This window comes from Oncorhynchus nerka, linkage group LG3 (assembly GCF_034236695.1).
Source record: "Oncorhynchus nerka isolate Pitt River linkage group LG3, Oner_Uvic_2.0, whole genome shotgun sequence".
Taxonomy (NCBI): domain Eukaryota; kingdom Metazoa; phylum Chordata; class Actinopteri; order Salmoniformes; family Salmonidae; genus Oncorhynchus; species Oncorhynchus nerka.
Genome location: NC_088398.1, coordinates 342,106 through 363,808, shown reverse-complemented (window position 1 = coordinate 363,808; position 21,703 = coordinate 342,106). Strand labels below are relative to the sequence as shown.

The following is a 21,703-nucleotide window of genomic DNA, read 5'->3' as shown; positions in this document are numbered from 1 at the left end:
TTCCTGTGTGAGGCAGGGTCGTACTCTGCGGATGTTGTAGAGCATGAACCTACAGGAACGGGCCACCGCCTTGATGTTAGTTGAGAACGACAGGGTGTTGTCCAGGATCACGCCAAGGTTCTTAGCGCTCTGGGAGGAGGACACAATGGAGTTGTCAACCGTGATGGCGAGATCATGGAACGGGCAGTCCTTCCCCGGGAGGAAGAGCAGCTCCGTCTTGCCGAGGTTCAGCTTGAGGTGGTGATCCGTCATCCACACGGATATGTCTGCCAGACATGCAGAGATGCGATTCGCCACCTGGTCATCAGAAGGGGGAAAGGAGAAGATTAATTGTGTGTCGTCTGCATAGCAATGATAGGAGAGACCATGTGAGGTTATGACAGAGCCAAGTGACTTGGTGTATAGCGAGAATAGGAGAGGGCCTAGAACAGAGCCCTGGGGGACACCAGTGGTGAGAGCACGTGGTGTGGAGACGGATTCTCGCCACGCCACCTGGTAGGAGCGACCTGTCAGGTAGGACGCAATCCAAGCGTGGGCCGCGCCGGAGATGCCCAACTCGGAGAGGGTGGAGAGGAGGATCTGATGGTTCACAGTATCGAAGGCAGCCGATAGGTCTAGAAGGATGAGAGCAGAGGAGAGAGAGTTAGCTTTAGCAGTGCGGAGCGCCTCCGTGATACAGAGAAGAGCAGTCTCAGTTGAATGACTAGTCTTGAAACCTGACTGATTTGGATCAAGAAGGTCATTCTGAGAGAGATAGCGGGAGAGCTGGCCAAGGACGGCACGTTCAAGAGTTTTGGAGAGAAAAGAAAGAAGGGATACTGGTCTGTAGTTGTTGACATCGGAGGGATCGAGTGTAGGTTTTTTCAGAAGGGGTGCAACTCTCGCTCTCTTGAAGACGGAAGGGACGTAGCCAGCGGTCAGGGATGAGTTGATGAGCGAGGTGAGGTAAGGGAGGAGGTCTCCGGAAATGGTCTGGAGAAGAGAGGAGGGGATAGGGTCAAGCGGGCAGGTTGTAGGGCGGCCGGCCGTCACAAGACGCGAGATTTCATCTGGAGAGAGAGGGGAGAAAGAGGTCAGAGCACAGGGTAGGGCAGTGTGAGCAGAACCAGCGGTGTCGTTTGACTTAGCAAACGAGGATCGGATGTCGTCGACCTTCTTTTCAAAATGGTTGACGAAGTCATCTGCAGAGAGGGAGGAGGGGGGAGGGGGAGGAGGATTCAGGAGGGAGGAGAAGGTTGCAAAGAGCTTCCTAGGGTTAGAGGCAGATGCTTGGAATTTAGAGTGGTAGAAAGTGGCTTTAGCAGCAGAGAGAGAAGAGGAAAATGTAGAGAGGAGGGAGTGAAAGGATGTCAGGTCCGCAGGGAGGCGAGTTTTCCTCCATTTCCGCTCGGCTGCCCGGAGCCCTGTTCTGTGAGCTCGCAATGAGTCGTCGAGCCACGGAGCGGGAGGGGAGGACCGAGCCGGCCTGGAGGATAGGGGACATAGAGAGTCAAAGGATGCAGAAAGGGAGGAGAGGAGGGTTGAGGAGGCAGAATCAGGAGATAGGTTGGAGAAGGTTTGAGCAGAGGGAAGAGATGATAGGATGGAAGAGGAGAGAGTAGCGGGGAGAGAGAGCGAAGGTTGGGACGGCGCGATACCATCCGAGTAGGGGCAGTGTGGGAAGTGTTGGATGAGAGCGAGAGGGAAAAGGATACAAGGTAGTGGTCGGAGACTTGGAGGGGAGTTGCAACGAGGTTAGTGGAAGAACAGCATCTAGTAAAGATGAGGTCGAGCGTATTTCCTGCCTTGTGAGTAGGGGGGGAAGGTGAGAGGGTGAGGTCAAAAGAGGAGAGGAGTGGAAAGAAGGAGGCAGAGAGGAATGAGTCAAAGGTAGGCGTGGGGAGGTTAAAGTCGCCCAGAACTGTGAGAGGTGAGCCGTTCTCAGGAAAGGAGCTTATCAAGGCATCAAGCTCATTGATGAACTCTCCGAGGGAACCTGGAGGGCGATAAATGATAAGGATGTTAAAGCTTGAAAGGGCTGGTAACTGTGACAGCATGGAATTCAAAGGAGGCGATAGACAGATGGGTAAGGGGAGAAAGAGAGAATGACCACTTGGGAGAGATGAGGATCCCGGTGCCACCACCCCGCTGACCAGAAGCTCTCGGGGTGTGCGAGAACACGTGGGCAGACGAAGAGAGAGCAGTAGGAGTAGCAGTGTTGTCTGTGGTGATCCATGTTTCCGTCAGTGCCAAGAAGTCGAGGGACTGGAGGGAGACATAGGCGGAGATGAACTCTGCCTTGTTGGCCGCAGATCGGCAGTTCCAGAGGCTACCGGAGACCTGGAACTCCACGTGGGTCGTGCGCGCTGGGACCACCAGATTAGGTGGCCACGGCCACGCGGTGTGGAGCGTTTGTATGGTCTGTGCAGAGAGGAGAAAACAGGGATAGACAGACACATAGTTGACAGGCTACACAAGAGGCTACGCTAATGCAAAGGAGATTGGAATGACAAGTGGACTACACGTCACGAGTGTTCAGAGAGTTAAGCTTACGTAGCAAGAATCTTATTGACTAAAATGATTAAAATGATACAGTACTGCTGAAGTAGGCTAGCTGGCAGAGGCTGCGTTGTTGACTAAGTAGGCTAGTTGGCATTGGCTGCGTTGTTGACACTACACTAATCAAGTCGTTCCGTTGAGTGTAATAGTTTCTACTGTGCTGCTATTCGGGCTAGCTGGCTAGCTAGCAGTGTTGATTACGTTACGTTGCGTTAAAAGAACGACAATAGCTGGCTAACTAACCTAGGAAATCGCTCTAGACTACACAATTATCTTTGATACAAAGACGGCTATGTAGCTAGCTGTAGCTAGCTACGATCAAACAAATCAAGCCGTTGTACTGTAATGAAATGAAATGAAAAATGTGATACTACCTGTGGAGCGAAGCGAAATGCGACCGGATTGTTGAGTGCAGAAGTTCTGTTCGGTAGACGTTGGCTAGCTGTTGGCTAGCTAGCAGAGTCTCCTATGTTAAGGACGACATAAAACTACACACTCTAAACTACACAATTATCTTGGGTACGAAGACAGCAAAGACAACTATGTAGCTAGCTAACACTACACTAATCAAGTCGTTCAGTTGAGTGTAATAGTTGTGCTGCTAATCGGTAGACGGTGGACTAGCTAACGGTGGACGTTAGCTAGCTGGCTAGCTGCAGGGCAGTGTAGACTGCGTTAGGACGACGAAATACGATAATTACGCAATTATCTATGATACAAAGACGGCTGTGTAGCTAGCTAAGAAGAAATTGATAAGATTAGACAAATCAAACCGTTGTACTATAATGAAATGTAATACTACCTGCGGACCGAGTGCAGATGCGACCGCTCGCTCCAACCCGGAAGATAACAACTCCCATCTGACCCCAGTGCATTCATTTTAAAGAAATGAGGGAGAGCAAGAGCACTGTGCTAAATACAGGCACACAAATAAGGAAAGTCTAGAAAACCGATGCATTTCTCCTTCAGTTATGCTGAGGTGAATTCTAGATGCATTCAGTACATGAGAAAGTGCAAACACTTCTTTATTACTGTTACGGAGGGAAAGAGGAAGCAATCCCTCTCGCCTTGTCTCAGAGTCTCTCTGTGTTGGTGGCTGTATAAGAGGACGATGTGCTTTATGACAAGTTAGCCTTGAGGGAGTCCTCTCCTTTGTGTAACAGCTTGTCCAGGGTCAGAGCTATGTACTCTTTATCTATGAGAATGTGCTCATTCAACTGATCACAGACATGTCAGAGCGGTTTAGGTAGTCTTTCATTTATCAAACAGACGTCACGTAGATACTTTTTTCACCTGTACAATATGTACGGAAATGTAATGACAATTCAATAGAAGACCTTCGGTTGTATCCCTTTTTATTAAAAAAAAAAGTACAATACCACATACCAAAAACACAACCATGCAGTTCCTCTGGACACCAGAACACATGCAGGCGTTGTACAGAACTGGGGATAGTGCTTCAGCCTGTTCTCCAGATAAAACCAGTCATGGTAAAAAAGCCAGGTAGACTAGAAGCTGCCATGGTTAAATCAACACAACAGTGTTGCGCCACTACCCTCCCAACCTGAAGGGAACTATTCCCCTTATAGAAGTCATAGGTTTAAAGAGCCACAGTCAATGGGTTCGCATATAGATCTGCTATGTCACTCAATGAAACTGTCATACAATAAGTTCATACAGTGAGTCCGTAACAGGTTAGCGCTCATATTGGGAAGATTCTGGGTCACCCTAACCCCCCCTCTAGCTGGGGAAGGCCTGGAACTCCCAGTCTATGTCCTCACTGGAGTGGAACAGCTGGGAAAGCCTCTGAACTCACACTCCATGTCCTCACTGGAGTGGAACAGTTGGGAAAGCCTCTGAACTCACACTCCATGTCCTCACTGGAGTGGAACAGTTGGGAAAGCCTCTGAACTCACACCCCATGTCCTCACTGGAGTGGAACAGTTGGGAAAGCCTCTGAACTCACACTCCATGTCCTCACTGGAGTGGAACAGCTGGGAAAGCCTCTGAACTCACACTCCATGTCCTCACTGGAGTGGAACAGTTGGGAAAGCCTCTGAACTCACACTCCATGTCCTCACTGGAGTGGAACAGCTGGGAAAGCCTCTGAACTCACACTCCATGTCCTCACTGGAGTGGAACAGCTGGGAAAGCCTCTGAACTCACACTCCATGTCCTCACTGGAGTGGAACAGTTGGGAAAGCCTCTGAACTCACACTCCATGTCCTCACTGGAGTGGAACAGTTGGGAAAGCCTCTGAACTCACACTCCATGTCCTCACTGGAGTGGAACAGCTGGGAAAGCCTCTGAACTCACACTCCATGTCCTCACTGGAGTGGAACAGCTGGGAAAGCCTCTGAACTCACACTCCATGTCCTCACTGGAGTGGAACAGTTGGGAAAGCCTCTGAACTCACACTCCATGTCCTCACTGGAGTGGAACAGTTGGGAAAGCCTCTGAACTCACACCCCATGTCCTCACTGGAGTGGAACAGTTGGGAAAGCCTCTGAACTCACACTCCATGTCCTCACTGGAGTGGAACAGCTGGGAAAGCCTCTGAACTCACACTCCATGTCCTCACTGGAGTGGAACAGCTGGGAAAGCCTCTGAACTCACACTCCATGTCCTCACTGGAGTGGAACAGTTGGGAAAGCCTCTGAACTCACACTACATGTCCTCACTGGAGTGGAACAGTTGGGAAAGCCTCTGAACTCACACTCCATGTCCTCACTGGAGTGGAACAGCTGGGAAAGCCTCTGAACTCACACTCCATGTCCTCACTGGAGTGGAACAGCTGGGAAAGCCTCTGAACTCACACTCCATGTCCTCACTGGAGTGGAACAGCTGCCAGAGGTTCAGCAGAGAGCTGCTGGGAACATTGCTTGGTTTTTCCTGCTCCTGAGCAGTCCGCTGCTTCTCAACTTTCCTTCTCTTCCGTCTGTAATCCCTGACCCTCCTCTGTAACGTCCTGGCAGGAGGGGTGTGTGTCTCCGTGTCACCTGCCTCGAGCTCCGGAACACCCCCAGTATTCCCGGGAAGAGTATCCCCAGCCAACGTATCATGACTCAGTTCCCTCTCCTCTAAAGCTCTGAGCTTGTGGTGTTCTGAAGGCCCTGCCACCTCGTGCTGACTGGAAGGGACCTTCACACGTCCAGCTGGATCGCCACATTGTAAATCCTCTGTGTGACTAAATGAAGAGCGGCCATCTTTGTCTGTGTGAGTTCTCTGGCCCTGATGGGAAAGTCTGGGGTTAGCGACAGAGTCAAGGGTAGAAGGGTCTATTTCTGCATTAGACACAGGTGTCTGACTCAGCCCAGCCCTCTGGGGGTGCTTGCACGGGTATCCCTGTCGGCAGCGTTGTTTGCAGGACAGGGATCTGTGCTTGGGCTGGGGTCTGTCTGGGACGTAAGAGCACCTCTTCTCCCCCTCGCTGGTGCTGTGGGGAACAGGGGCTCCTCGGCTGCGCTTCCGAGGCTGTTCCAAGGGGTTTTCCACACTCTGGGAGAGAGGGGGCTCCACTGTAGTAGACCAGAGGGACATTAATCCCCCCTTCAGCTCTTTGGTTTCCACACCTCCCTCCATCTGTATGCTGGGTCCAGGAACACACAACAGGGAGGTTATGCTGTACTTTGACCTTTGGGAACAAAAAATTACTTAGAGATGGGGTGATCAGCACAACATAGAAAATCAGCAGTGAAAAAACCCCCAGGCAATCTGCAAAATGTTCCACACAACATTGCATTAGTTTTCCTAACAAGCATGTGACTGAACAGCATTCAATATGTGTGCTTTTACTTTTGATTTGGGTAGATTTTGCTCCTGTGTGGACAATTGGTAGTGCATGGTGCTTGCAACGCCAGGGTCGTGGGCTCCATTCTCATGGGGAATTTAGAAAATGTAAGTCACTCTGGATAAGAACGTCTGCTAAATGACTAAAATGTAAAAATGTAAGACTACTGTACCTTGTGGTTGGAGTTTGTGTTGTTTTGACGTGACTGAAGTTGAAGGGCAGTGTGGTGATGAGCCTGTCCACCACCAGGTACTCATCACTTCTGGAGAAGGCCTTGTGCTGCTCACTCTGCAGGTGCTGCAGAATACAGACACAAGTCAAGCATTACCACAACGTCTGCTACCACTACATCAAGTACAGAAGGCCTTTTGTACATGATTAGGTCCTCGTTATAAACACGTGTTAACTATGTTTACATACATTAAACAGATGTATTCTAACTCACAGCATTGATGTTGTTGTATTTGAGCGTGCAGCACTCGCAGTAGCCTCCACGTTTCTTCTCCCTGTTCCTCCTGGCCCGGTCCTGCCCCCTCTCCTCACTGGCTGACACTCTCGCCCCTCGGTTCCTGAGACACCCATAGGTCAGTAAGTAATAGCCAGGTCAGAGTTCAATCACATATAGTTGCCTAGCAATCAAGACTTAGCAGTTAGTCTCGGAGGGTGCTAAGCAATACATAACCGTTTTCTGCTGTAGCAATCCCCATCAACAACAGTAGGAAAAGCTGGATGTTTTGGTGAATCAGGTAAAACACAAATGCCAAGACAGGGGAATATACTGCCACACTGCTTATTCTGTAATCGGTGGATTTTCTTTATGTTCACAACAAGAAGGGTTAAGAAAGGTGAGGCGTTTGGTGAATGAGACTCCATACCCGTGCACTTTAGGTCTCTTCCCAGAGTGTTCCTGGTCCTCTACATAGAATGGACTGCAGGGGGGAGCTGACGTTAGGTTAAACTCTGGCATATTCGGCATGGCCAGATAAATTGGACGGTAATGTCTGGCAGAGAGACATAAGATAGATGCTATATTACATGCTCAAACAGCAACTTATGACAATAAGAATTGCCTTAATATGTCAATACTACAGACATTGGAGTCTCATCTCTTTTATAGACCCACCTGCTGGAGTCCACTACCTTTACAAAGGGTTTACGGATCCTTCCACCTGAGTAAAACACAGAACAAAGCATTAGAGACTGTGCCTATGTCTGGGTCAAATACCTTCTCATAATGATATACAGGAGGCAGGCTCATAATAATGGCTGGACGGAGCAAATGGAATGGCATCAAACACATGGGCTCCCGAGTGGTGCTGCATCGCAGTGCTAGAGGCGTCACTGCAGACCCTGGTTCGAGTCCAGGCTGTATCACAACCGGCCGTGTTTGGGAGTCCCATAGGGCGGCGCACAATTGGCCCAGCGACATCCGGGGATTTTTTCTCAGGTTTTTGCCTGCCATATGAATTCTGTTATACTCACAGACATCAAAGTGTTTTCTATCCAATACTAATAATAATATGCATATATTAGCATCTGGGACTGAGTATGTGGCAGTTCAGTCTGGGCACGTTATTCATCCAAATGTGAAAATGCTGCCCCCTATCCCAAACAAGTTAAGGTGCCACCGACCTCCTGTGAGTACCAGTGTTATCGTACAACCACTACTAACATCAACCTTAATCTACTGAGACGATATACGTAGGTGTTAGAAGTTCTCTATAACAATAACACAGTGATGAAGCAGTAAACAGACAACAGAGTCACATGCAGCAGGACATTACTTACCCTTATACTTCTGGAAGGCTGGTTTTCCTATAGGTTCTCCTTTGGCCTACATTAGTAAGGAATAACACACAAGACTGGTGTAAGTGACATGTTATTCCAGGAAAGAACTGTCAAAATATAAGTCCAGAAACATGACTTACACTTTTCTTGACAGCAGCTGTGGTTGCGGTTGGCTTTTCAGAAGTATACTTAACATTCCTTTTCTTCTTTTCCATATAAGCTATTACATCTGGAATTGAAGGAAATTCAAAAAAAAAAAATTTGGCATACGAAAGTATCATTGTCATAATAAGCATTATGTCAACATTTCTTATCAAACAAATGAATAGACATGTTACCATCAATGTACAGGATTTTCACTCCCCACTCCAGAGCATTGGACAGGATCTCGTTGACATGTATTCTCACCTACAGGGTAAAAACAAATAAACATCTTAACCCGAAGAACTGAAATCCAAAGTATCTCCTGAAGTATGAATAAGCATTTCGATCCAAAGTGCAAACTTTCCTGAAGTTCCTGACGACTATCAGTCAGAAACAATAAAAGTAACATGTGGCATTAGGTTGGAAATAGCTTGCCAAACTCATTAGTGAGGATCTTAATTAACAAACCTGCTCTTTTACAACTCTCTTCACAAAAGACTTGCCCCTGCTTATGACCACCTGTCAAATACCAGAGAGATAGGGAGAGATGGACAAATATATACATGGATAGCTTCATGAAAAATGATCCCACTGATACAGATACCAGTGACGGACACAGAGAGGAATATTTGGCTCACCATGTCTGCCTGGCCCTGGGAGCTTCCTTTGAGGCTGTCTCTGTGGCTGCCGGGATGGGGGCGAGGGTGGGGGGAGCCGTGCCCAGAGTCAGGGCTTGGGACAAGAGGGTTGCGGCCATGACACTGCACATACCTGGCCTCTCTCTTATTAGACACCAGGTACTTGATCTCCTTGCTGAAGAACTTCTCTACCATCTGAGAGAGGGGACAGAGACACTGGGTCAGATGCGGGGGGGGGGGTATGTGCATATTTGTAAACAACAGCTGGTGCACGAAATCTAAGTCTCTAGATTTTGCTCGCCTGAAGATGAGTATATTGTGATAAATTGCAGGCCACACTACTTGCCTAGAGACTTTTCAGCCATACTTTTTGTGGCTGTTTATTTACCACTACAGACAGATGCTGGCACTAAGACCACACTCAGTCAGCTGCATAAGGAAATAAGCAAACAGGAAACCACTGACCCAGAGGCGGCGCTCCTAGTGGCCAGAGACTTTAATGCAGGGAAACTTAAATCAGTTCTACCAATTTCTATCAACATGTTAAATGATCACCTGTACTCCACACACAGAGATGCGTACAAAGCTCTCCCTCGCCCTCCATTTGGTAAATCTGACCTTAACTCTATCCTCCTGATTCCTGCTTACAAGCAAAAATTAAAGCAGGAAGAACCAGTGACTCGGTCTATTAAAAAAAAGTGGTCAGATGAAGCAGGTGCTAAACTACAGGACTGTTTTACTATCACAGACTGGAACATGTTCCGGGATTCTTCCGATGGCATTGGGTACACCACATCAGTCACTGGTTTTATCAATAAGTGCATTGAGGACGTCGTCCCCCACAGTGACTGTATGTACATACTAGAGGTCGACCGATTATGATTTTTTCTTAGCGCCGATACCGATTATTGGAGGACCAAACAAAGCCGATACCGATTAATGGGCCGATTTTTATTGTTTATTTGTAATAATGACAATTACAACAATACTGAATGAACACTCATTTTAACTTAATATAAAACATCAATAAAATCAATTTAGCCTCAAATAAATAATGAAACATGTTCAATCTGGTTTAAATAATGCAAAAACAAAGTGTTGGAGAAGAAAGTAAAAGTGCAATACAGTGGGGCAAAAAAGTATTTAGTCAGCCCCCAGTCTCCCACTTAAAAAGACGAGAGGCCTGTCATTTTCATCATAGGTACACTTAAACAAAATGAGAGAAAAAAATCCAGAAAATCACATTGTAGGATTTTTAATGAATTTATTTGCAAATTATGGTGTAAAATAAGTATTTGGTCACCTACAAACAAGCAAGATTTCTGGCTCTCACAGACCTGTAACTTCTTCTTTAAGAGGCTCCTCTGTCCTCCACTCGTTACCTGTATTAACGGCACCTGTTTGAACTTGTTATCAGTATAAAAGACACCTGTCCACAACCTCAAACAGTCACACTCCAAACTCCACTATGGCCAAGACCAAAGAGCTGTCAAAGGACACCAGAAACAAAATTGTAGACCTGCACCAGGCTGGGAAGACTGAATCTGCAATAGGTAAGCAGCTTGGTTTGAAGAAATCAACTGTGGGAGCAATTATTAGGAAATGGAAGACATACAAGACCACTGATAATCTCCTTTGATCTTGGGCTCCACGCAAGATCTCACCCCGTGGGGTCAAAATGATCACAAGAACGGTGAGCAAAAATCCCAGAACCACACGGGGGGGACCTAGTGAATGACCTGCAGAGCTGGGACCAAGGTAACAAAGCCTACCATCAGTAACACATCACGGCGCCAGGGACTCAAATCCTGCAGTGCCAGACGTGACCCCTGCTTAAGCCAGTACATGTCCAGGCCCATCTGAAGTTTGCTAGAGAGCATTTGGATGATCCAGAAGAAGATTGGGAGAATGTCATATGGTCAGATGAAACCAAAATATAACTTTTCGGTAAAAACTCAACTCGTCGTGTTTGGAGGACAAAGAATGCTGAGTTGCATCCAAAGAACACCATACCTACTGTGAAGCATGGGGGTGGAAACATCATGCTTTGGGGCTGTTTTTCTGCAAAGGGACCAGGACGACTGATCCGTGTAAAGGAAAGAATGAATAGGGCCATGTATCGTGAGATTTTGAGTGAAAACCTCCTTCCATCAGCAAGGGCATTGAAGATGAAACGTGGTTGGGTCTTTCAGCATGACAATGATCCCCAAACACACCGCACGGGCAACGAAGGAGAGCTTTGTAAGAAGCATTTCAAGGTCCTGGAGTGGCCTAGCCAGTGTCCAGATCTCAACCCCATAGAAAATCTTTGGAGGGAGTTGAAAGTCTGTGTTGCCCAGCAACAGCCCCAAAACGTCACTGCTCTAGAGGAGATCTGCATGGAGGAATCGGCCAAAATACCAGCAACAGTGTGTGAAAACCTTGTGAAGACTTACAGAAAACGTTTGACCTCTGTCATTGCCAACAAAGGGTATATAACAAAGTATTGAGATTAACTTTTGTTATTGACCAAATACTTATTCTCCACCATAATTTGCAAATAGATTCATTAAAAATCCTACAATGTGATTTTCTAGATTTTTCCCCCTCATTTTGTCTGTCATAGTTGACGTGTACCTATGATGAAAATTACAGGCCTCTCTCATCTTTTTAAGTGGGAGAACTTGCACAATTGGTGGCTGACTAAATACTTTTTTGCCCCACTGTATGTGCCATGTAAAAAAGCTAACGTTTAAGTTCCTTGCTCAGAACATGAGAACATATGAAAGCTGGTAGTTCCTTTTAACATGAGTCGTCAATATTCCCAGGTAAGAAGTTGTAGTTATTATAGGACTATTTCTCTCTATACCATTTGTATTTCATATACCTTTGACTATTGGATGCTCTTATAGGCACTTTAGTATTGCCAGTGTAACAGTATAGGTTCCGTCCCTCTCCTCGCCCCTACCTGGGCTCGAACCAGGAACACATCGACAACAGCCACCCTCGAAGCAGCGTTACCCATGCAGAGCAAGGGGAACAACTACTCCAAGTCTCAGAGCGAGTGACGTCTCCGATTGAAACGCTATTAGCGCGCACCCCGCTAACTAGCGAACTAGCTAGCCATTTCACATCGGTTACACCAGCCTAATCTCGGGAGTTGATAGGCTTGAAGTCATAAACAACGCAATGCTTCAAGCATTGCGAAGAGCTGCTGGCAAACACACGAAAGTGCTGTTTGAATGAATGCTTATGAGCCTGCTGGTACCTACCATCGCTCAGTCAGACTGCTCTATCAAATCATAGACTTAATTATAACATAATAACAAATAGAAATACGCGCCTTTGGTCATTAAAAGGGTTGAATCCGGAAACTATAATTTCTAAAACAAAACGTTTATTCTTTCAGTGAAATACGGAACTGTTCCGTATTTTATCTAACGGATGGCCTCCCTAAGTCTAAATATTGCTGTTACATTGTACAACCTTCAATGTTATGTCATAATTATGTACAATTCTGGCAAATTAATTACGGCCTTTGTTAGGAATAAATGGACTTCACACAGTTCGCAATGAGCCAGGCGGACCAAACTGCTGCATATACCCTGACTGCTTGCACGGAACGTGTAATGCTGCGGGTGTCGTGGGTGTGGAGTCAAACGCAGGAGACAGAGAGTGCAATGCTGTGCGTCTTTAATAGCACCAACGCACCACAAGGTGCTCACAATAGTAACGGCCCCAAACACAGGGAATGAAAAATGTACAACGGAAAAGTCACGACCAGGCACTAACACGTACCTCTACAACAGAGCCGAAGGTTACCCTGAAATAATCCCGCACAACAACCAGGCGGGCCGGCTGTCTAATAAAGACAAACTAATCATACCTAAACAGGTGCTACCAATAAACATACAAGGAGGGGGAGGAAAGACAATCAGTGGCAGCTAATAGGCCGGTGACGACGACCGCCGAGCGCCACTCGTGACAGTACCCCCCCCCTGACGGGACCCCTCGATGTCCAGAGGGGGGGGGAGGGACCTCCAGCACCTCACTGTCCTGCAGGGGACCAGCTACCACCGGCCTGAGGAGAGACACATGAAACGAGGGGTTAATACGATAATAGGAAGGGAGTTGTAATCGATAACACACCTCGTTTATCCTCCTCAGGACTTTAAAGGGCCCTACACACTGCGGACCCAGCTTCCGGCAGGGCAAGCGGAGAGGTAGGTTTCGGGAGCCAGACCCTGTCCCCCGGTACAAACACGGGGCCTCACTGCGGTGGCGGTCAGCACTCCTCTTCTGCCGTCCACTCGCTTGTTGTAGAGATTCCTGGACGGCCCTCCAGGTCTCCTTGGAGCGCTGTACCCATTCCTCCACCGCAGGAGCCTCGGTCTGGCTCGGATGCCATGGTGCCAGGACCGGCTGGTACCCCAACACACACTGAAAAGGGGACACGTTAGTAGAGGAGTGGCGTAGTGAGTTCTGAGCCATTTCAGCCCAGGGAATGTAGCGTGCCCACTCCCTGGCCGATCCTGGCAATACGACCGCAGAAACCTACCCACCTCCTGGTTCACTCTCTCCACCTGCCCATTACTCTCGGGGTGATAACCGGAGGTCAGGCTGACAGAGACCCCCAAGCGTTCCATGAACGCTCTCCATACCCGAGACGTGAATTGGGGGCCCCGATCAGAAACGATGTCCTCCGGCACCCCGTAGTGCCGAAAGACATGGGAGAATAACGCCTCCGCAGTCTGTAGGGCTGTAGGGATACCGGGCAACGGGAGGAGACGGCAGGACTTAGAGAACCGATCCACAATCACAAGAACCGTGGTGTTCCCCTGAGACGGCGGAAGATCGGTCAGGAAATCTATGGACAGATGTGACCATGGCCGCTGTGGAACGGGGAGGGGTTGTAACTTCCCTCTAGGAAGGTGCCTAGGAGCCTTACTCTGAGCGCACACTGAACAGGAGGAGACATAACCCTTAACGTCCTTAGCCAAAGTAGGCCACCAATACCTCCCCTGAAGGCTCCCCACTGTCCTCGTCACCCCAGGGTGACCCGAGGAGGGTAGGACATGAGCCCACCGAATCAGCTTGTCCCGAACACCAAGCGGGGAGGCGCGGGTTCAGCCCGTAACGCCCGCTCGATATCCGAGTCCACCTCCCATACCACTGGTGCTACCAGCTTTGAGGCGGGAAGGATGGGAGCAGGTTCGGTGGACCCATCCTCCGTGTCGTAAAGGCGGGACAGTGCGTCAGCCTTTACGTTCTGGGAGCCCGGTCTATACGACAAAGTAAACCGGAACCGGGTGAAGAATATGGCCCACCTTGCCTGACGTGGGTTAAGTCTCCTAGCTGCCCGAATATACTCCAGGTTCTGGTGGTCGGTCCAGATGAGAAAAGGGTGCTTAGCCCCCTCAAGCCAGTGTCTCCACACCTTCAGAGCTCTAACCACCGCTAGCAACTCCCGGTCCCCCACATCATAGTTACGCTCCGCTGGGCTGAGCTTCCTTGAGAAGAAAGCGCAGGGGCGGAGTTTTGGTGGCTTACCCGAGCGCTGCGATAGCACGGCACCCACCCCAGCCTCGGACGCGTCCACCTCCACTATGAATGCTAGAGAGGGGTCCGGATGCGCCAACACGGGCGCATCAGTGAACAGCACCTTCAACTTGTTGAACGCTCCGTTCGCCTCTGCTGACCACTGCAACCGCACCGGGCCCCCCTTCAGCAGTGAGGTAATGGGAGCCGCTATCTGGCCAAAACCCCGGATAAACCTCCGGTAGTAGTTGGCAAAACCCAAAAACCGCTGCACCTCCTTTACCGTGGTTGGAGTCGGCCAATTACGCACGGCCCTAATGCGGTCACCCTCCATCACTACCCCCGAGGTGGAAATGCGATATCCCAGAAAAGAGACGGCTCGTTTAGAGAACACACATTTCTCAGCCTTGACGTATAGGTCATGCTCCAGCAGTCTACCAAGCACCTTGCGCACCAGAGACACATGCGCGGCGTGAGTGGCCGAGTAGATCAGAATGTCATCGATATAAACAACCACTCCCTGCCCGCACAGGTCCCTGAGAATCTCGTCTACAAAGGATTGAAAAACGGCTGGAGCATTTTTTAACCCATACGGCATGACGAGGTACTCATAGTGGCCTGATGTGGTACTAAATGCGGTTTTCCACTCGTCCCCCTTCCGAATACGCACCAGACTATACGCGCTCCTGAGATCCAGTTTTGTGAAGAACTGTGCTCCGTGGAATGATTCCACCGCCGTAGAGATGAGAGGTAGAGGGTAACTATACCCCACTGTGATGGCGTTTAGACCTCTATAATCAATACACGGACGCAAACCTCCCTCCTTTTTCCTCACAAAAAAGAAACTCGAGGAGACGGGTGAAATGGAGGGCCGAATGTACCCCTGTCCCAGCGACTCCGTGACATATGTCTCCATTGCCAACGTCTCCTCCTGGGACAGCGGGTACACGTGACTCTTGGGAAGCGCAGCGTCTACCTGGAGATCTATCGTACAATCCCTTCCCGGTCGATAAGGTGGTAATTTAGTCGCTTTCACATTTACTGAAAGCGATTGCCAAATCGGCATACTCGGGGGGAATGCACACCGTGGAGCCCTGGTCTGGACTCTCCACCGACGTAGCACCGATGGAAACTCCCAAACACCTTCCAGAACACTCCTCTGACCACCCCTGGAGAACCCCCTGTTTCCACGAAATTTTAGGATTGTGCCGGGCCAGCCAGGGAGTCCCCAGCACCACTGGAAACGCAGGCGAATCAATAATAAAAAAACTGATACGCTCTCTATGATTTCCCTGCGTCACCATGTCCAGTGGGACCGTGGTCTCCCTGACCATCCCTGACCCTAATGGCCGGCTATCTAGGGAGTGCACGGGGAAAGGAGAATCTATCGGCACCAGCGGAACCCCTAACTTAAGGGCGAGTCCGCGATCCATAAAGTTCCCAGCTGCGCCTGAATCGACTAGCGCCCTATGCTGGGAAGAGGGAAAAAAGTTAAGGAAAAAGGTTAAGACAAACATGTGGCCAACAGGGGGTTCTGGGTGAGTTTGATGCAGACTCACCTGGGATGATCGAGAAGCGTTCCGCCTGCCATCTCTACTCCCAGACGGACCCCCCCCAGCGCCGATCAGACGTGTGTCCTCTCCGACCACAGTTGGTGCAGGGAAGGCCTCCTCCTCCGGTACCCCTCGGCGCAGCCCCTCCCAACTCCATCGGAATGGGAGCGGAGGGGCTGGGTGGTGGAACGCACAGGACCCTCTCTGAACGCCCGCGGGCAGCCAGCAGATTGTCCAGTCGAATGGACATGTCAATCAGCTGATCCAGTGACAGAGTGGTGTCCCGACACGCTAACTCCCGGCGGACGTCCTCTCGGAGACTACACCTGTAGTGGTCCATAAGGGCCCACCCAGATCCGGCTGCCAAGGTCCGGAACTCCAGCGCGTAATCCTGGGCGCTCCTCCTCTCCTGCCTGAGATGAAAAAGTCGTTCTCCCACCGCTCGGCCGTCTAGAGGGTGATCAAACAAGGAGGGAAAACTCTGGGTAGTGCTCCCACGCTGAGTCTGGGCCATTCCAGACTGCGTTCGCCCACTCCAGAGCACGACCCGTGAGGCAGGAGATGAGGACACTCACCCTCTCCGCTCCTGAGGGAGTGGGTCTAACGGTGGCCAGGTATAGCTCCAGCTGAAGCAGAAACCCCTGGCAACCCGCCGCCGCTCCATCATAAGCCCTCGGTAGCGTCAGACGGAGGGTGCTGGAGTCGAGTGATGGGGAGTCCGGAGCGCCGAAGGTGGAGAGAGGAGACCACTCCTCTCCCATCGGTCCATTCTCTCCATCACTTGATCCATCGCGGATCCGATCCGATGAAGGACGGTGGTGTGGTGGAGAACCCGTTCCTCCATCGATGGGAGAGGGTTGGCTGCTGCTCCTGCTGACTCCATTCAATTTGATTCCGGTGCGGGAGTCTGTAATGCTGCGGGTGTCGTGGGTGTGGAGTCAAACGCAGGAGACAGAGAGTGCAATGCTGTGCGTCTTTAATAGCACCAACGCACCACAAGGTGCTCACAATAGTAACGGCCCCAAACACAGGGAATGAAAAATGTACAACGGAAAAGTCACGACCAGGCACTAACACGTACCTCTACAACAGAGCCGAAGGTTACCCTGAAATAATCCCGCACAACAACCAGGCGGGCCGGCTGTCTAATAAAGACAAACTAATCATACCTAAACAGGTGCTACCAATAAACATACAAGGAGGGGGCAGCTAATAGGCCGGTGACGACGACCGCCGAGCGCCACTCGTGACAGAACGCAAGAGAAGTGACACAATTGCCCTAGTTATAACAAATTCATGTTAGCAGGCGATATTAACTAAATATGCAGGTTTAAAAATATATCCTTGTGTATTGATTTTAAAGAAAGGCATTGATGTTCATGGTCAGGTACATTGGTGCAACGACAGTGCTTTTTTCGCAAATGCGCTTGTTAAATCATCACCGGTTTGTCGAAGTAGGCTGTGATTCAATGAGAAATTAACAGGCACCGCATCGATTATATGCAACACAGGACACGCTAGATAAACTAGTAATATCATCAACCATGTGTAGTTAACTAGTGATTATGTTAAGATTGATTGTTTTTTAAAAGATAAGTTTAATGCTAGCTAGCAACTTACCTTGGCTTCTTGCTGCCCTTGTGTAACAGGTAGTCAGCCTGCCCTGCAGGCTCCTCGTGGAGTGTAATGTAAGGCAGGTGGTTAGAGCGTTGGACTAGTAACCGGAAGGTTGCAAAAACGAATCCCCGAGCTGACAAGGTAAAAATCTATCATTGTGCCCCTGAACAAAGCAGTTAGCCCACTGTTCCTAGGCCATTGAAAATAAGAATGTGTTCTTAACTGACTTACCTAGTTAAATAAAGGTGTAAAAAAAAAAGAAGAAGAAATAAATCAACAAATCGGTGTCCAAAAATACAGATTGTTATGAAAACTTGAAATCGGCCCTAATTAAATCGGCCATTTTGATTAATCAGTCGACCTCTAGTACATACCCCAACCAGAAGCCATGGATTACAGTCAACATTCGCACTGAGCTAAAGGGTAGAGCTGCCGCTTTCAAGGTGCGGGACTCTAGCTTACAAGAAATCCTGCTATGCCCTGCGACGAACCATCAAACAGGCAAAGCGTCAATACAGGGCTAAGATTGAATCATACTACACCGGCTCCGACGCTCCTCTTATGTGGCAGGGCTTGCAAACTATTACAGACTACAAAGGGCAGCCCAGCCGCGCCCAGTGACACAAGCCTATCAGACAAGATAAATCACTTCTATGCTCGCTTCGAGGAAAACCACACTGAGGCATGCATGAGAGCATCAGCTGTTCCGGACGACTGTGATCACACTCTCTATAGCCGACGTGAGTAAGACCTTTAAACAAGTCAACATACACAAGGCTGCGGGGCCAGACAGATTACCAGGACGTGTGCTCCGGGCATGTGCTGACCAACTGCCGAGTGTCTTCACTGACATTTTCAATGTCCCTGATTGAGTCTGTAATACAAATATGTTTCAAGCAGACCACCATAGTCCCTGTGCCCAAGAACACAAAGGCAACCTGCCTAAATGACTACTGCCCTTTCCCACCTGGACAAAAGGAACACTTATGTGAGAATACTGCGCATTGACTACAGCTCAGCGTTCACTCATCACTAAGCTAAGGATCCTGGGACTAAACACCTCCCTCTGCAACTGGATCCTGGACTTCCTGACGGGCCGCCCCAGGTGGCGAGGGTAGGTAGCAACACATCTGCCACGCTGATCCTCAACACTGGAGCTCCACAGAGGTGCATGCTCAGTCCCCTCCTGTACTCCCTGTTCACCCACGACTGCATGGCCAGGCACGACTCCAACACCATCATTAAGTTTGCAGATGACACAACAGTGGTAGGCCTGATCACCGACAACGACGAGACAGCCTACAGGGAGGAGGTCAGAGACCTGGCCGGGTGGTGCCAGAATAACAACCTAACTCTCAACGTAACCAAGACTAAGGAGATGATTGTGGACTACAGGTAAAGAAGAACCGAGCACGCCCCCATTCTCATCGACGGGGCTGTAGTGGAGCAGGTTGAGAGCTTCAAGTTCCTTGGTGTCCATATCAACAACAAACTAGAATGCTCAAAACACACCAAGACAGTCGTGAAGAGGGCACGACAAAACCGTTTCTCCCTCAGGAGAAAGGGGTTCTACAGCTGCAACACCGAGAGCATCCTGATTGGTTGCATCACTGCCTGGTACGGCAATTGCTCGGCCTCTGACCGCAAGGAACTACAGACTGTAGTGCGTACGGCCCAGTACATCACTGGGGCTAAGCTGCCTGCCATCCAGGACCTCTACACCGGTGTAAGAGGAAGGCCCTAAGACGCCAGCCACCCCATTCATAGACTGTTCTCTCTACTACCGCATGGCAAGCGGTACCGGAGTGCCAAGTCCAGGACAAAAAGGCTTCTCAACAGTTTTTACCCCCAAGCCATAAGACTCCTGAACTGGTTATCAAATGGCTACCCGGACGATTTGCATTTTGTGCCCCCCCCAACCCCTCTTTTTAAGCTGCTGCTATTCTCTGTTTATCATATATGCATAGTCACTTTAACTATACATTCATGTACATACTACCTCAATTGGGCCGACCAACCAGTGCTACCACACATTGGCTAACCGGGCTATCTGCATTGTGTCCCGCCACCCACCACCCCCTCTTTTACGCTAGTGCTACTCTCTGTCCGTCATATATGCATAGTCACTTTAACCATATCTACATGTACATACCACCTCAATCAGCCTGACTTACCGGTGTCTGTATGTAGCCTCGCTACTTTTATAGCCTAGCTACTGTATATAGCCTGTATATAGTCTTTTTACTGTTGTTTTATTTCTTTACTTACCTAACACCTTTTTTTGCACTATTGGTTAGAGCCTGTAAGTAAGCATTTCACTGTAAGGTCTACATACACCTGTTGTATTCGGCGCACGTGACAAACTTTGATTTGGAGGAGAACACACGAGGTCCATCCTGAGCCAGACAGAGTATTAATCAAATACTGTATTTAAAATGGTGGTGAAAAGAGAGAAATGACAGCGGGCAGCAGTGCAAGGGGCTTCGGGGTCTCTATGAGGACCCCACACGCACAATCTTGCACAAAGTTTTGAGCTGCTGCACTCCGGAAGGAGATATAGGTCCCACTGTTCAGCAAGAATAGGAGCGGGTTGTGCTTGATTGCGTCAGCTATCAGGTTGCTGAACAGAGGAACATAGGACAGATGCAGGCCCAATACATGGTCAGACAGTTAAGCCACAGACTTTAAATATGTGTGACTTGAGTACTAACTTTCCAATCTTTTCCGTACTACATGTATTATAGTGTAGTGTTTGTATGCTGACTTCACAAAATTAATTTCTATGTAAATGGACAAAACTGCATGTATATTGTATCAAAGTGAGTCAACCAGAGAGATAACAACTCCGGTAACAGGACAGAAGCCATCACTAGAAAAGTTATGTTCCAAAAGACTGAAAGCCACCCCTCCTCCACAGTAAGTAGACAGTAGCCACATTGGTGTGAAAGCCAGCAAGTTGTCATTTCACTTCAAAATGGTCCATGATCAGCAGTATGTCAACACAACACCTTATTAACAATTCACACAACCTGTCAATTTAAATGTCCTATTTCGCTGGCTCAGGAATGATTATCCCCTTTTGTTAAAGGCATGCAAGCTGATAACTATCATCCACATTCAATGTGCTATAATACTTTACAGTCTGTCATGATGTCAAATGCTAACAGATGTAAACAAATATGCACTTACCCCTCCAAACCTTTTGATATCATTCTCTAACGTCTCTGCTCTTCTGTTTGATGGCAAATCTAAGTAGAATAGTTTCCCAGTGAAAGGCTTTTTTTGGGCAGGATACGATTCACATGGTGGTTTGGCATGGCTTTTCGAGGCTGACTTGTGCCCCTTATCAGCGAGTTTGGGGTCTGAAAAAGTAGCAAAGTTAGTTTCAATTTTTGACGGAACTTTCTTGCAGATAAGGCTCATCAACAACGTAGTAATAACGTTCGCTAGTTACATGTTTAAAAATATCCATTACCTTGTAAACGGGGTTTTGTAGACTTTTGGGTGCGTCTAGATTTCATAATTTAAGAGGAGAATAGAATATCATTGTATTCTCCTGTGTTGTAAGAAATAGACATGTTTACAAACTGAGTTAATGGATGCTAACGTTAACCGTTGTAACGTTATCTAGCTAAACTGCATAAAATCGTTAGCTTTAAAAATAAAACAAAAATAAGTTTAAGGAGTAATGTAAATAGACATAGTTAGAGAAGTTTAAAATGAAAAATAGGACTTCAGAGAAAACGAACTAGCAACAAAACCATACCACTGCAATTTAAACTTTGTTTTTATAGCCTGTTTTTTAAACTACAGGAAGTGGAATCTGCCAGCTAACTAGCTACTAAGTAACGTTAGCTTGCTAACTCACTGGCTAAAAGTTCATATATACCTCGTGAGAGCCTGTGGTCTTGTAAAACAATATATTTCCGTAAATTGACATTTGTTACAACCGATTTTCACGAAAGTTCAATAGTATCTTTAAATTGTTTTGGTTCCGCTAAGATGACTTTGTTGCCATAATATTTCGTTGTGCCATAGATGTTCTATGTTCTTTCCCGCTTCGAAAAATCCCATCATTCCAAAAAGGGGGTGTTGCTGAAAGTTATCATTGCTTTCGA

The 21,703-nt window shown here is 48.3% G+C and overlaps 1 protein-coding gene across 2 annotated transcripts; it reads right to left on the bottom strand.

The window, feature by feature from the left end:
• Positions 1-3,876: 3,876 nt before the first annotated feature.
• LOC115113732 (DBF4-CDC7 kinase regulatory subunit) lies at positions 3,877-21,655 on the bottom strand. Of its 2 annotated transcripts, XM_029641686.2 has the most exons (13): positions 21,475-21,655; positions 21,061-21,141; positions 20,775-20,947; positions 8,899-9,093; positions 8,729-8,779; positions 8,455-8,524; positions 8,257-8,345; positions 8,117-8,162; positions 7,452-7,497; positions 7,204-7,329; positions 6,774-6,897; positions 6,501-6,625; positions 3,877-6,172 (listed from the first exon to the last, which is right to left on the bottom strand). In XM_029641686.2, the coding sequence occupies exons 2-13, from the start codon at positions 21,104-21,106 to the stop codon at positions 5,266-5,268; spliced, it is 1,998 nt and encodes a 665-aa protein (XP_029497546.2). In that variant the 5' UTR covers positions 21,107-21,141; positions 21,475-21,655; the 3' UTR covers positions 3,877-5,265. The 2 variants fall into 2 exon arrangements, with proteins under 2 accessions (XP_029497546.2, XP_064862808.1); XM_065006736.1 differs by lacking the exons at positions 20,775-20,947; positions 21,061-21,141; positions 21,475-21,655 and adding an exon at positions 13,027-13,407.
• Positions 21,656-21,703: the final 48 nt, after the last annotated feature.

Coding starts and splice junctions, on each gene's coding strand:
- LOC115113732 (XM_065006736.1), bottom strand. CDS start 13,368: ATGGCTCAGAACTCACTACGCCACTCCTCTACTAACGTGTCCCCTTTT. Junction 8,780..8,898: donor CCCAGGGCCAGGCAGACATG/GTGAGCCAAATA, acceptor GGTATTTGACAG/GTGGTCATAAGCAGGGGCAA. Junction 8,346..8,454: donor GAAAATCCTGTACATTGATG/GTAACATGTCTA, acceptor CTTCAATTCCAG/ATGTAATAGCTTATATGGAA.